Source organism: Merops nubicus, unplaced genomic scaffold (assembly GCF_000691845.1).
Source record: "Merops nubicus isolate BGI_N331 unplaced genomic scaffold, ASM69184v1 scaffold4891, whole genome shotgun sequence".
Taxonomy (NCBI): Eukaryota; Metazoa; Chordata; class Aves; order Coraciiformes; family Meropidae; genus Merops; species Merops nubicus.
This window is the reverse complement of record NW_008588891.1, coordinates 37,843-52,082: the sequence shown is the minus strand read 5'-3', so window position 1 is coordinate 52,082 and position 14,240 is coordinate 37,843. Positions and strand designations below refer to the sequence as shown.

General features: G+C 37.5%; 1 protein-coding gene across 1 annotated transcript in view; it reads left to right on the top strand.

Annotated features, from left to right (window-relative positions):
- CCDC67 (coiled-coil domain containing 67) overlaps positions 1-7,943 on the top strand; it is a 37,434-nt gene extending 29,491 nt beyond the window's left edge. The window contains 2 exon segments of the mRNA XM_008949389.1: positions 1,522-1,739; positions 7,505-7,943. Of these exon segments, the coding sequence (XP_008947637.1) occupies positions 1,522-1,739; positions 7,505-7,943 (657 nt within the window).
- The last annotated feature ends 6,297 nt before the right edge of the window (positions 7,944-14,240 follow it).

Here is a 14,240-nt window from a genome sequence, read left to right as displayed (position 1 = left end):
TCTTTCCTATTTTATTAGTGTATTGTGAGAATCTCAACATTAAAGATTGTGAGGTGTTTGATGTTAAGATTGCAGGGACTGGAGAGATTTTTACTGTGTTTGTACAGTACAGTGACCCCTCAGACTAAGGCCAGCCTAAGTCATTATGATGTAACACATTGTGAGGCAAGGCTGCTTGTTTAGATTTCAAAAGTAATATAGCTGTGCCAGCTCAGTTTTGAGGTTCATGCCATTATAACTGTACTGCTGACTCCATTGCTGTAGGTGGTAGTGTGACTTGGCACTCTCCTTCTTCCCCTGTTCTGCCACTCCTCTTCACACGGGAGACATAGATGAGCCCCTGCCCCACATCCTTGCACAAAATATTAAATTTTCTTATACTTTCCAGCACTTCCATGCCAGCTTGGCTCATAAATTTCCCCTAAAACTAGGTAAAGGCAAGGTTTATAGGAGGCGATGGCATCAGACCAGTTAGTGCAAGGAACAGACAAGATTTCAGGTGCAGGAGCCCAGCTGAGCAAGCAGTATACTAAGAACCAAATCCTTAATAGTCATGAGCTACTGGGGTCCAAAAGAATAAAAATCTAGGTAAATCTAGAAATATATGAAAGCACATCTTAATAAAAAGCATGGGGTTTTTAGTCTTTTGTGTGTAATCTGATAGATCTTTTGAGAATTTTCTGCTGATGGCAGTTTACTGTTCTTGCAAATATATTTACAGAATGCAATGCAGCATTCTGCAGAGAAGTAGTTCCAAACTGCCAGCTCAGATGTGTGGCGCAGGCTTCATGGAATAAGTGATAGAACAAAAAAGGAATGAGGTGTCCTGGTTACTCAGCTTCTAGAGCTAACCTCCATCTTCCTCTCTTAATAACCTAGTGGACAGGCCTCTTTGGCCCCCACTCAAACAGCACAGTGCATGTGTTGCTTCCACTTTCAGAATTTTGACCTGTGTACCATGTGGGCTAACCCAACTGAGAAGCAGGCTTTAGTAACACAGACGGAGACCACTGTGCTGTTGTGGCTTTATTTTACTGCTTCTGAAACCAAAGGTGACTGTATCTCAACACAGATATTAAATTGTGCCTGTAGACATAACTTGTATCTAGTGTGGTAACACATTTCCATAATTTTTCATGTTATTTTTGGTAGAATTGTTACTGGAGGGAGCAATACACTCTGCAGCTATAGCTGGTATGGTTGCTTTTAAGTCATAAGCTTTACAAAGCAAGCGATGAATTTACAACAATAATATTTTGAATGCATGTTTGTTGAGAAATTTTAATTTGTTTTATAGTGTTAGAGAAGTTATTATCCCTTATTTTCCATTTCTCTACAGTGTTTTGTTTTTTGTTTCTGGAGGCAATTCTCTGGGTTTACTATAACCACTGCATGATTATATATGGTAGCTAGGTCTTTAGCATAGAACACTGGCTTTGTTTTTGTTCATCACAAATACTAACACCCATCTGTGGTGGGGAAAAGAAAAACATGTAGCTATGGTTTTATCTCCTTTCACAGAGTATAGATTTATCTAACAAAAAACACGGAAATTTCACATCTTACATTCACTAACTGGAACATGTGAGTGTAAGATTGCAAAATGGTCTTGTTAAACTACAAAATGGCACAGAAACATCAATACTGGGTTGCATGGATACATATGGAGAAATGGAGAACAGCTGACAAACCCATTCAAAGATGCAAGAAAAGGAAGAGAAGGAATATTTACATTGTACGTATATATGAAAATTCTTGTAAGTTTTTTGGAAGATTTTTTTTTGGGCCAAGCTTTATTTTTTCTGTTAATTCAGAACTCCCACCAACATAAATATCCCACCTAGTTAGTATATCTGTAAGAATTTCCTATGTTTTTTCTGTGTGGCTAACTGAATTTGGCAATAAAGAAGTCCCAGAAATGTTTGATCATTATTTTAGCTTTTGTCACGTTAAATAAGTTTTAAAAATTTTTATGGGCTGCTTAAGTTATTCTTAGCTCTAGGTTTTGCAAAACATGACAGAATGTATTTTTACTGCCAAATAAAAAGAAGACAAGGAAAAGATATAAAAACCAACATGAGAGGTAAACTGCTCCACAGGAGGTTATCTTAATAACCAGTCTGAACTACAAACCCTGCTGAAAAGCTTTGTGCCCCTCCAGTTTCATTTGTTGGAAATTTCATTAAATGCATTTTAATGCCTTCTCTAGTTTTGGTATTCTTGAGTGACCAGATTTTTAAAAGAAACAAAATTTCAGATGCCCTGAATAAACGATTACTACAATAAACCCTTTGTTAGGGAAAAATAATGAGCCTTAAAAATGTTCAAACTCATAGAAAAATTGTAGTGATGACTTTCTTACTTCCCTGCATTCAGTAAAGCACTGAATTACCTTAAAATACATCAGAATCATGGCATTGCAGTAAGAAAAAGAAAATCAAACTCCATGAGAAACCATATTTCATAGTACAGGAGAGTAAAAATCAAAAGGAAGCTAAATATTTTGATCATTTGTAATAAGTGATAGCACTAATGTAAAGCAGATCCGTGAAGCCAACTTTAAATAATTGGAGCCAAAATTATATAGGTTAAGAATTTCAAATTCATACTTTCAGTCTTTGGTGAAATTTAAAAGATATTTTCTTTCTACAAAACAGAAAGGCACCCCATGATATTTAGCTACATTCTTGCCTAAAATTTGGTTATAGCATGATGTTTAGTGTTGGAGGTAATATTCATGTGTATGTAAATACATATATTATATGTAGGTATGGACATAGATCTATGGATATACATAATATATATGCACATAAATATGGAAGTGGCAGGCATGGCTGTTTTCCTGCTATGGTTCAAATGATGTTGAAAGTTTTGCTCAACAAAGTATTTACAAACCATATACAGACTATTATGCACCTGTAGGTCTCATCATTTCACACACAAAAAAAAATTGGTCAGTACAGTTTTTGTTCATGGTTTCACTCTTCTTAAGTGAGAAAAAAATAGGATTTTTTTTTCCCCATTTTCTCAGGAATTACTCTTGCTGTACATGAGGAGCTGTGAAATTTCATTCATGAGAATTTAAGTGCGTGAGACAACACAATTGTGCACATAATTTGCAGGATTTTTGTTTCATAGCCAACGAAGGCCAATGTTAAACTGAAACTGGGTGAGGGGAACCTGGGAAAGCTAACCTCTCTCACAACAGAAAGCTCAACCACACTACTGAACACTACTTAAATTATGATTCTAATTAATCTGATGAAACAGATACACTGAGCCTGGTTTTCAGGATCTAAAATCTGCATTTGATTTCCTAAAATAAAAGCTATTTGGCTAAATACATACACAGATTTAAAAAAAATGTGCAAATTCCACATGTGCTGTATGTGCACATAAGGCAGGCAGGCATTTTAAGACTGGGCCTTCTCTATACTGTCAGTTCTCTGCTTCCAAATGGGGAACTACCCCAAGATTTTCTCAGAAAATGGAAATTAAATTTTCAACCATCAAATGTATGCAGATAAACCAGTCAATTGATGTTGCTTGAGTTAAACTCTGGGGTATATTTTATTTTATTGTGGGCATAAATCATGTTATTTCTGTTTTAATTTGTAGTTCTGTTTCCATGGTAATTATGGCACTGCAGAAAGGGCAAAAATGATTTTTTTATATGTATCAGAAAAATAGAAAACATGGTGTTTGTACAAGGCAGTGTGTGTGTTTGTGTAAAGTAGTATATAAATAGTAATTTTCAGAAGCTGTACTTTTTGGGTTTCTATTTGCATTCAGAAACCTAGAGCGGTTTGCACAATGAAAAAAAACTGTCTTCAACCAACTATATTCTATAATATTTTCCAGGCATGTCTCATGGTAGGTACTAGAATCCCAGGCATGAGCACTGTCATTGGTTAAATAAAAGACCTCTAGAGAAAATACAGGAAATTGCAGGAAGTTATGCTGGCGTTTCAGAAAGAGGCATGCTTTCTTCTTTCTTGCAGTATGCAGGGAATTTCTAAATATTACAGAGTAATATATTGCAGGAGTGGCACCTTTTTGCTAAGAAAGGCTATGACCACATCCTACCTATAACCATTTAAATTACTGTTTTCATGTATAATAATTGATTTACTTCTAATTGCCATTTACATAAGCTTTCCACACCTTCAAGACTTCGATCCTTTATTTAGACCTTAGCCACATATATTTTATTTAATTTTTGTATGGTTGAAGAGGGCTTTCTCTGGTGAAGCTGATGTGTTTAGCCTGTTTCTGCCAAAGCTAAAACATGCATGTGAGTTCTCAAATGAAAGGCTACCTATTTACCATTAAAATATATACAAAATAGGTAACTAATCACGACAAACTGCAGTTTCATCATGTGACAAAAGTGAGGTGGTATAATCTAGGACTGAATGCCTACTAAGGTAGGTGAGGTTCTCTTAAAGGATCCATGTTGACAGTGCCTGCCTGTTGTTAAGGAGGTTTTCACTACCCTTTGGAGGTCACACACTCTTAGCCACACTCACCACTGTATCAGTTACTGCAGTACATAAACTTTCTTTTTAAGCATTTTTAAAATCAAGCTGGCAGTTACGCTTGCAAGGTAAAAGCAACACCATGAATTTTGAAGACATTCTGGTCATTAAAGACCTGTTGTTTTCTTTCTTGAGACAAGGTATGTCAACCAGCATAAGCTGCACGAGGAATTTGTTTTGCACCACTGAAGTCATTGTTCACATAGGGACCAGGCTGACTTCATAGATGAGTCTGGAAAAATCAATCCTGTCTATATAAATTCCCTTTGCGAGGACATTGTTTTTTCACTGCTTGTCCCATATGTCACCATGTCAACTGTGATACTCTTTGTGAAGTATGGGTATATATTAAATACTCTATGACAGTAAATCTACTGAAAACATAAATTATTCAACTGGAGTTGTTGTGTGTTTGCATTGCCAGTGTTAGCAAATGGAGAGTTTTTTACAAGTTTGCAGATATTTGCCTACCTTTACATTTGTATTCAAAGTAGAGCTCTGTTCTTAGATATTATTTTGAACCGAACTGGCAGAAATTTAAACCCCAACCGTGAAAACTGTCTGAAGTGAAGTCATAGTATCCACATCAAAGCACCTTAATGTAGGTGTCATGTTTTTCCAAGATAGCAAACAGCCCCAGTAATCCTATGGATTACAGCAGGAAGGGGAGTTCCTTTTAAAAATCAGTCCTTACTGGGGGGGGTGTGTCTCTGTTTGTGATATCTAAAAGCTTTTGCAACTGTAGGCACCCAAGTCTGAAAAAATAGCCATAACTGTTATTAAATACATAGAGAAGCTGGGGGAGGGGGGCGGGGGTGTGGAAAGAACACAGATCACAGAGACTTTACTGGGGGTTTACAAAGGAAATTACTTCCAAAAAGGTCAGAACCTAAGATGAAAAAAATATATCTGTGATTTTATTATTCATGCCATCTATCTTCAGTTGTGGCAGATTTTTTCACTGTGCCCTTCATCCAAACAATAGATAGAATGGACTTTATAATAGAGGGAAAAAAAGAAAAAAAGGTTATCTTCTGTGCCTAAAAAGCACGGTGTATTTATTTAAAGAAACGCATGAAAGAAAGTTGAAAACTCTGCCCATATAAAGGTAAGCATTTTAAGTGATTTAGAAAACTGAAAGGTCTGGTGAATATTCTCGGAGTTTTATGTCAGAATGTATAATAATAATATTATACTACTAATAATATTATAATATCATGCTCACAACTTTCTTTCCTGTAGCATTCAGAGTATCTTGATCACTACTTTTATAATCAGAGAAAAATATGTTCCGCATTAGTTCTTGGAGTTGTGCTGCATAGTCCATTTATGGAGTACTCAGCTTCATGTTTCAGGGCTTATGTACAAGCAGGACCCATTCAGACTGCACAGCCACCCTCTACCAACACCAAATATTTAAATTAAAATTAGAAAATGAAGGTGTAATCTTTCTGCAGAAAACACTGCCCCTTCCCTGTGCTTGGAAAATTCTTCTTTTTTAGTTTTTATTTTTAAAAACTTTTTTCCTTGGACTAAGTAGCACTGCATACACTTCAATATTTATAATAATTATATTTTAGTGGCTGAGAATATGATCTTTAAAAGCTTTTATAGTTGCATTTCAGATGAGTAAATACTTTAGGATCTTTTCAGAGATAGGATATTTTAAAACAGCTATCATGTTTAAGGATAGTAGTTAACTCCCAAGACTAAACTTTCAATTTTATCATGAGCACAGACCTCACTACAACTGGAATTTTTCCCTCAGTCAGTAATATTGGAAAAGAAATGTAATAAAATCTGAAATAATTTAAAATTTTTTGCATGTTTTGGTAGAGAATAAAAGTAAAGATGCAACTGAAAATTAGTCTAATTCAGCAGCCATCTGGGCAAACTAGTCTCAATATTCTCTGCTCTTATCAATATGGTTTCAGAATTGTTCAATTAACTGTCAGGAAAAGAAGGCATTTTCAATGGGAAGAAAATAGCTTTGTTGTATTTTTTAGGTTGCTGTTAACCATAAGTTTTCGCTTTACAGAATTACAAATGAATACAAATATCTGCTTTCACATCCATTCTGATCTCTGTAAGCAGGTCACAAGGGTTATGGAACACCATAATAAAATACTTAGAAATTCTTTTGTGAGCTTTAAGATTTCACTTATTGTTACAAAAGCATCTTCTTATACACTTTTTAAAAACTGTATTTTAAAATGTTCTTTATTTCTCATCTTAATCTCCACTGTGTTGTCATTAATCAGTGGCAAAATTACTATTGTGGTAAATATTTCAAATCAAAGATTCATGTACTATTTTCTTATTTGACTTATTAAAATATTTATTCTAAATTCTAGCGACTTGAAAGTAGTTGTTTAAGGTGGTATTAGATCAAATTGACTAATTATTCAACTGCTAGTAATAGATTTTCTATCCAGCCTCACACTTTCATACTTCATTCTCTCTGTGTGGCTAAATTTAGCCTAGTTCCCTTCATTCTTACTGTAGGCTGTTATCAAGACATGGCTGAAGAGTGCTTGCAGAGCTTCTTCCACTGCAAAGCTAAAGGGATAATAAACTTTGGCAAAGAATGGGTAACAAACACTTAAGGAGTATTAGTATCTTCAATACCTCAAGTGAATTTGTGTTGTAGCTCTTGTCCTGCCACAAATATATGGCAAAGTTACTCAAAATCCAGTGAAAGGGTTTAAATTAGTGTGATTTAAGTCACAGCTGAAGCAGACAGAGAATGCACACTCAGACTCTTTACAGTAACTTAAGTGGAAATTTGCTAAATTGCTGCAACTTGCTAATGCTTAATCTTATGCCCATAGCTTGACGCATGAAACAGTTTGAACAGATAAGTAATCAAAATTGCATTTAAAAAATAAAATTAAAAAACCCTTGGCTTTGCTGTGATAGCTTAGAGTTTTAACTGGTTTTCATACTTGGATTTTTTTCTCTTTTAGAACTTTCCAAAAGAAAGATGCACAGGGAATGGAACAACAGACTGCTATGCTCAGAGCCAGTAGACACCACAGAAATTGTAGTCCTGCTTCATGTGGCCAATGCAGTACCACTGGTTCAAAAAGTGGCAGCACTTTATCTTCTCATACACGTCACAGAGGTCATGAAAAGAAAATAGAGGATAAATCTCCATCACCACCAGTGGGGTCCCCTTTGGGCCTTGATGGGCTCTTTCCTGACAAGGGCAGAACAGACAACTTACTGAGCACTGCTTACAACCCAGAAGAAATACAATTATCAGTAAGTAACTATTTTCCTATAACACAAAAATCCATCTGTGGATCCAATGCAGCCTCGGAGGAGCCAAAAATTAGATCACCCCTGTTGCCATTAGTATTTATACAGTGCCAGCCCAGCAAAAATGGAAATACCTTACCCTAACATAAATGCAGTTTTTCTGGAGATTAAACATTCCCTACTGGGCCATACCTCTGTTCTCATAATGATGGTGATAATTACCTGCCATTATGTGATTGTGAGAGAGATTTCTACATTTTAGCTCATTGCTTTCTACATTGGGGCATTCTGCTGCATACTGCCTTCTGTAAGGGCACTCTGCTTCAAGTGTATTTCCATGATGCCTGCAAACTTACTGCCTTAAGTGCTGTTAGACAAATCAAGTTACTACAGCATTCAATTGATGGATGAAATTAGAGGAATTGCAGCAACTATTTTCTATGCGTTAGTTGTTGTGTTCAAAAAGAAATGGTAACTGCTGTAATCCTTATTTTTCTTGAAATGAAAGAGCAATAGTGCAGCATTCTTTTTTTCAGTCTTCATAGGCTAGAGACTACCAACCTCCATGACAAGTGGGATAAATCCCACTTCACCTAGGGCAATTTCTTAGGAAATAACTTTCTGTATTCCTTTGACTTTAGATCTCTCTGTAAATTTGAGTTTAATCCTCTTCCTTGGTATCTTCTCTTCTTCCATAGGCCCCCACTACAGGCCACTATTTTTTCCACTTGAAAATTTGGCATTTATTTTCCAGACCTCAAACCATGCAACCACTCCATCGTTAAGCAATGGAGCCAACAGGTTAGTAAGGAATGGACTGTAGCTATCCCACTGTCCAGCTGTGATATGTGCATCACAGTACCCAGACACCCTGAACTGCAGGTGTGTGTCTGAACCTGGAGAGAGAAAAGACTAAAGGAAACCAATAGGCAATTGTTTTTGTCCCCACCATAAAAGGGACACAGATCTGTTGGCATGAGTCTAGAGGAGGGCCACAAAGATGATCCAGGGGCTGGAGCACCTCTGCCATGAGGATAGGCTGAGGGCACTGGAAATGTTCAGCCTTTGTTCAGTAATGGATGTCCCCTCCCTTGAGGTGTTTAACACCAGGTTGGATCAGGCCTAGAGCAACTTAGTCTAGTTGCAATGAGTCTGGGACGTTGGATTAGATAATCTCTAGGGTCCCTTCCAACCTAAGCTATCCTATGATTCTTGTTACTTGTCACATTAAGTATGAGAGAAGAGGCGTTATGACACCAAAAATCATCTTCAAGCAGTTTGTGGTGATTGTATCCCAGTTCTGCTGTCCACTTCAGAAATGGGCATACATACTTTCCTGTCAGAAACATGGTATTTGGAAGACTGTCTTCATAGTACAGAATCTCACTGTTGATAAGGGAGCACCATAGTGATGTCCTGCCTGGGAAGCTGGGATTGCAGTGCAGCCCTTCACTGACCATTGCCCCAGCAGCTGCATCCCAGTAGTCAGAGAACAGTGAGAACCACATAGTCCTGGTGTTTGACTTGACTTCCATTTTTATATTCTCACGCTTCACGGGAATTTTAAGTAAATGGGTTTTAGTTTCTTGTGGCTTGAGAGTTATCCTCTTTAAACTGCTAATCATAAAAATAATTGTCTGGACTTTTTCAGGAAAGTCTGATAAACACCAATTCACCTCTTCTGTTCTGTCAGAAGTGTCAGACAGACACCAGACCACAAAGATTCTGTTTCCAGAGACACCAGACTACAAAGATTTTGTTTCCAGCAAGCTCAGGGAAAACGTTCATTCTGAGACATTTTGCTAGCTACAGGGAAACTGCTTCCCAGCTGGCATTCAGGACAGGGTCAGTGCCGAGACAGTTGACTAGATTATAAGCAAAACGCTGTCCAGCTGGTGTGTGGGCAAAGTACATAATGAAACCAGTAGTTAAACAAGGAATATTTCACATACAGGGTCTAAGCCCAAATCAGTGGCACTGAAGCAGGTACAAGTTCAGAAGATCAACAAAATTAAATCATCACTCCAACTGACTTTTGATACCACGGCTCCAGTGCAGCAATGATTCAACAGTTTGTCACTCTAGTGTTCTGTGTTCGAACAGAAAGCCAGTGCATCAAGGATAAAGAGGAAAAAAACATATGTTGTAAAAGGAGTTCTTTGACAGAGATTTTAGGACTGATGTTTCACCTAAGTGAAGCCTCCAGTATGTTCAAAACTTCTGAAGATATTATAAACGACCGCTTTTCTGAGGAATACCTGTAGCATCAATTTGAAGCATTGGAATTGCAGATGATGTCCTGATACCTACCAAAATTACTGTAGTGGCATTTAAGAGAGAAATGGTCTCTAGGGCTTTAGACAAAGTTTTAGATACCTATTCCTGGTCGAGCATCTTCAGACAACCTTAGTAAGTGTTCCACTGGAACCTCTGTCCTTTCACATTCTTACACGTGTAAGAGACTGTCACTCTTACCTTAGAGTAAACTAGAAAACTCAGTTGGGATTCACAGGAAATTCCCATAACCCCAAAAATTCTTGTTTTGAGGCTTTCCAAATCTAGGGAAATACTTTTTCTCTGAACAGTACTCTGGGCTGTGCTCTCTTTATGAAATTAACAGCTTCAGAAAATGGTTGCCTCTTTCATTCTCAATCTCTAGGAAGAATGTTCCATAGAGCAGCCCAATGTCCAGCTTCAGAAAATAAATAACAACAACAAAATAGCCAAAGATTTCTTGCAGCTTCAGAATAGTCCATTTCCACAGAAATTCTCCATTTCAGGTGGAGCACTCAGTCATGTACATTGTGCTTCCCAACCCAGATCTTTAGCTTTTAGTCACAAGTACTTTCTCATGCTTCTCTTCAGATAATAGACAGATACTGTCTTTGTCTGTTCCGGCTTTCAAGGCTTGGAAAAACAAGATTTAAGCTGTAGCAAGGAAAATTTAAATTAGGCATTAGGAAAGTTTCTGACATTAATGCTGGGAAATTGCTTAATAAATAAATTTCAATGGAAAGTTGTGGAAATGTTACCACTGGACATTATTAGGAAAGATTTGACAGTCTTAATCCCATGCTGATGTATGCTGTAGTCCATGCCTCTCACTCTTAGGTATTACTGTTACCTAGCTGGTTAGGTGCTTAGGTCCTTTAAAAGTCTTCCTATGTCACTTGGCAATTTCCTAGGCATCTCAATTTTGATTTTCATATATGAGCACAAGCATGTTCAAGACATGAAGACATCATGAAGACAGGCATCTGTATCTTCTCACTAAGATGTATTGCAGTGTAGGGTTAGAGGAAACTAGTCCTAAAAGCCCCCAGATTTAGTCATAGTGAGACTAAAATTAGCCAGAACAATTTCTAGTCATGGGGTGACAAGAACTTTCCTAGAAAGTAGAAGGGGATAAACATGAGAAGACTTTAACACTCTGGGAATTGACAACTCATGATCTGACCACTAAATATTAAAATATCCCAAACGTTAAAGCTTTCTTCCTGCCTTGCTGAAGGTGTGTCAAAGAATGCTGGGACAGCTCATGGGGCAAGAAAAATTAACTCTAGGCAGATTAACTAGGCAGTCTGTGAGGGGGAATAGACCTAACTTCCTGAAGTGCTTCTCCACAGCAGTCCAGAGTTAATTACTAAGCACTTTGGGTAGTTCTTGCTTAAGGAAAAAACGTAGTTTGCTGTCAAGGGTTAGGGCTGGGCTGGCCACTAGAAAAATGACAGGCATGTCTATTAACCCCTCTCCCATACCAAAGGGGAAGAGAAGGAGGGAATAAGGGTGAAAGACTTATGGATCAGAAAATTAAAACAACTTTAATGAAAATAATAATAATAATATGAAATGTATACAAATGTATACAAAAGCAATATTGAACAAAACTCCAATGATGGCAATTTTGTCATAGTCACCACTGATACTGTGGAGCAGGCACTGGGGAAGTCCCAGACAGGACTCAGGGGCAGATGGGAACTGGATTCAGGAGCTGGATTCTGGAACCAGACTCAGGAACACATGGATCGGGATTGAAGGCAGAAAGGACAGAGTCCTCCTTGGACACTGGCCATTGAAGAAGAGAGCTTCACCCTCATGATCCCTCAGCTTTATACTGAATATGGCACATATGGGATGGAATACCTTGTTGGTGAGTTTAGGGTCACTTGGCCTGTCTGCTCCTCCCTGCAGCTGTGGCCTTTTCCTTTCTGCACCCCCAACATGGCACACAAGGTTTAGTAGCAACCATTGTTTCAATAGGAGCAACTATGAGCAAGAGCCTTTCTGCACACCAGCCCTTGGTGGTAACTGTAAACATTGGGTTCTGTCACCACTAGAAGCAGTCACTGTCTGTGAGAATACACCCTCAGCTTCAGAAAGTGCACTTAGTTAGCAGAGACTGCTGAAAAGTAAAATCACTGAACAGAATTGTTCTGTTCTAGCTCAAACCAGGACATCAGCACGTATTTCATATATGGAAGTACACGTCTCTGTCAGATGCACTCCTTCATTTCCAGCAAATGATGAGGCAAAAAGGTGACTCATTACTGGTATACACTCGTGAAATATGGGATCAGCTGACACTGTAGAAATCAAAAAGTAGAATCCTTGTTGCTTAACTACCCCAAGAAGTTAAGCTGAAAGCTTACCAGTGGACCTATTTCTATGCAATTCCAGTTAGAAAACAAAAAAGACCTAAAAGAAGTGTTACCTGAAGAAAAGAAATTCAAAACTAGAGACCATGGATCTGATCCAAGACATGGATTAAAGCAGTTTCTTTATGGCTTTATTTCCTCAGGCACTGAAAGTAAAGGCAATAAAGAACATAGTCAAAGAATAGACCAGAGGCCTGGAAAGCAAAGCTTATCTGCTAACAAGAAATGTTGTCTTTTAGACCTGTTTACATATGATCTTCCCTCAAAATGCATAAAAAACAGTGCATTAGGGACCTATCTCAAATGGTAGTGATGTCTGACCCTCAGGTAAAGAGCTGTAGGAAACTATGATCTGCTTATTCTAAGTGATAAATGTTCTTCTCTCAGCTCTGAGGAAATTCAGAAATACCTCATTTAGAGTTTACAGTGTTTTTGAAGAAAAAACACATCAAAGTAAGTACCAGATGAAGCAAAGGACACCAGCATTTTAGGAACACAGTTTGATCATGAGGCAAATATGTTTCTAATGACAAGTCAGCAGTTGTAAACATTGTTATAATGAATCTCTGAGAATCTCTCATAACTCATTATAACATTTATGAAGAAGACTTTTTTTTAGATTTCAGAATTTCTGAAGACTAGCACTTGTATAAATCTGCTGTCCATGTGGAAAAGGCCAACATGACTTTTTTTACTCTAGTCGATGACACCTATTAAATTCATATTTCAGTTTCACATTTTCAGTTTCTTACACTTCTTATTGGAAGTATTTTATTTGCACAATGTTGAATGAGTGATTTCAGAGCAGGTATTCAGTAAGTGAAACACATGGTGATTCTTTAAGTATAGCCTCCAAATACAATGTCTTCTTCATAATTCAAAAGCCTTCTTCAACTCGTTCAAATAGTATGGCCAACATTGAATCCAAATGTCACAAGGAGGTTGTGTGAAGCGAGTACCGGATTATAACAGAGGTATGTTTGTGATCTAGCCCATGAAGGAATAAAGGTGCATGTAGCCATGGCATTCAGAATCTCAGGAACAATATGAAAAGAATGATGATTTATGGATGGGAGATCATGCATGCTTTATGGGGAAAACCAGAACTCAGGTGATCTGCCTCCAGAATTTCTCAAGCATGGGAAGATGAATATCCTTTCTTATCCTTGCTAGTGCAGGGGTTGATAGAAAAGTTTTGTGACACAGTGATCCGTTTGGGTTCCTTATTCCTACAGGGCAAATTAAGGCATCTTTTCTTCCCTTCCCTGTTAAAACACTTATTTGGAGGGACTGGGAAAAGGAAGACTCTGCTTTATCGATGAATATCATTTTAGGAGCCCTATACATCAGAAAGCCTGTCTCACTTTAGAAGGATGGTATTACATTCAGAATTAATTTCTGGCTATCGCTTATTTGTTGTACTTTGAAAAGGCATTTCCTATAGGAAATCTCTAGATTTTGTCTCAGAGTCTGCAAAGAGTTTGAATAATGCTTTAAAGCCTTTCTCTAGTTGCCATCTTTTGGCCTGAAAAGGTGCTAAAGGGCAGTTTTAAACCAGGTTGAAAGCAAAGACCAAATCTGCCTTTAGTTGCCATGCAAATAGGGAGTATCCCATTCTGATATAATGGAGCCAGGAATAACAATTTACAAGTATAACAGAATCAGCCTTTTCAACAAAACATTTGAATATTTAAGTCATCTGAAGTCATTCCTATTTGAATTTGACATGCTGACAGATAAACTCTCATTTTTACATTCTAGGAGAAACAAACCCAGAGATTCAAGA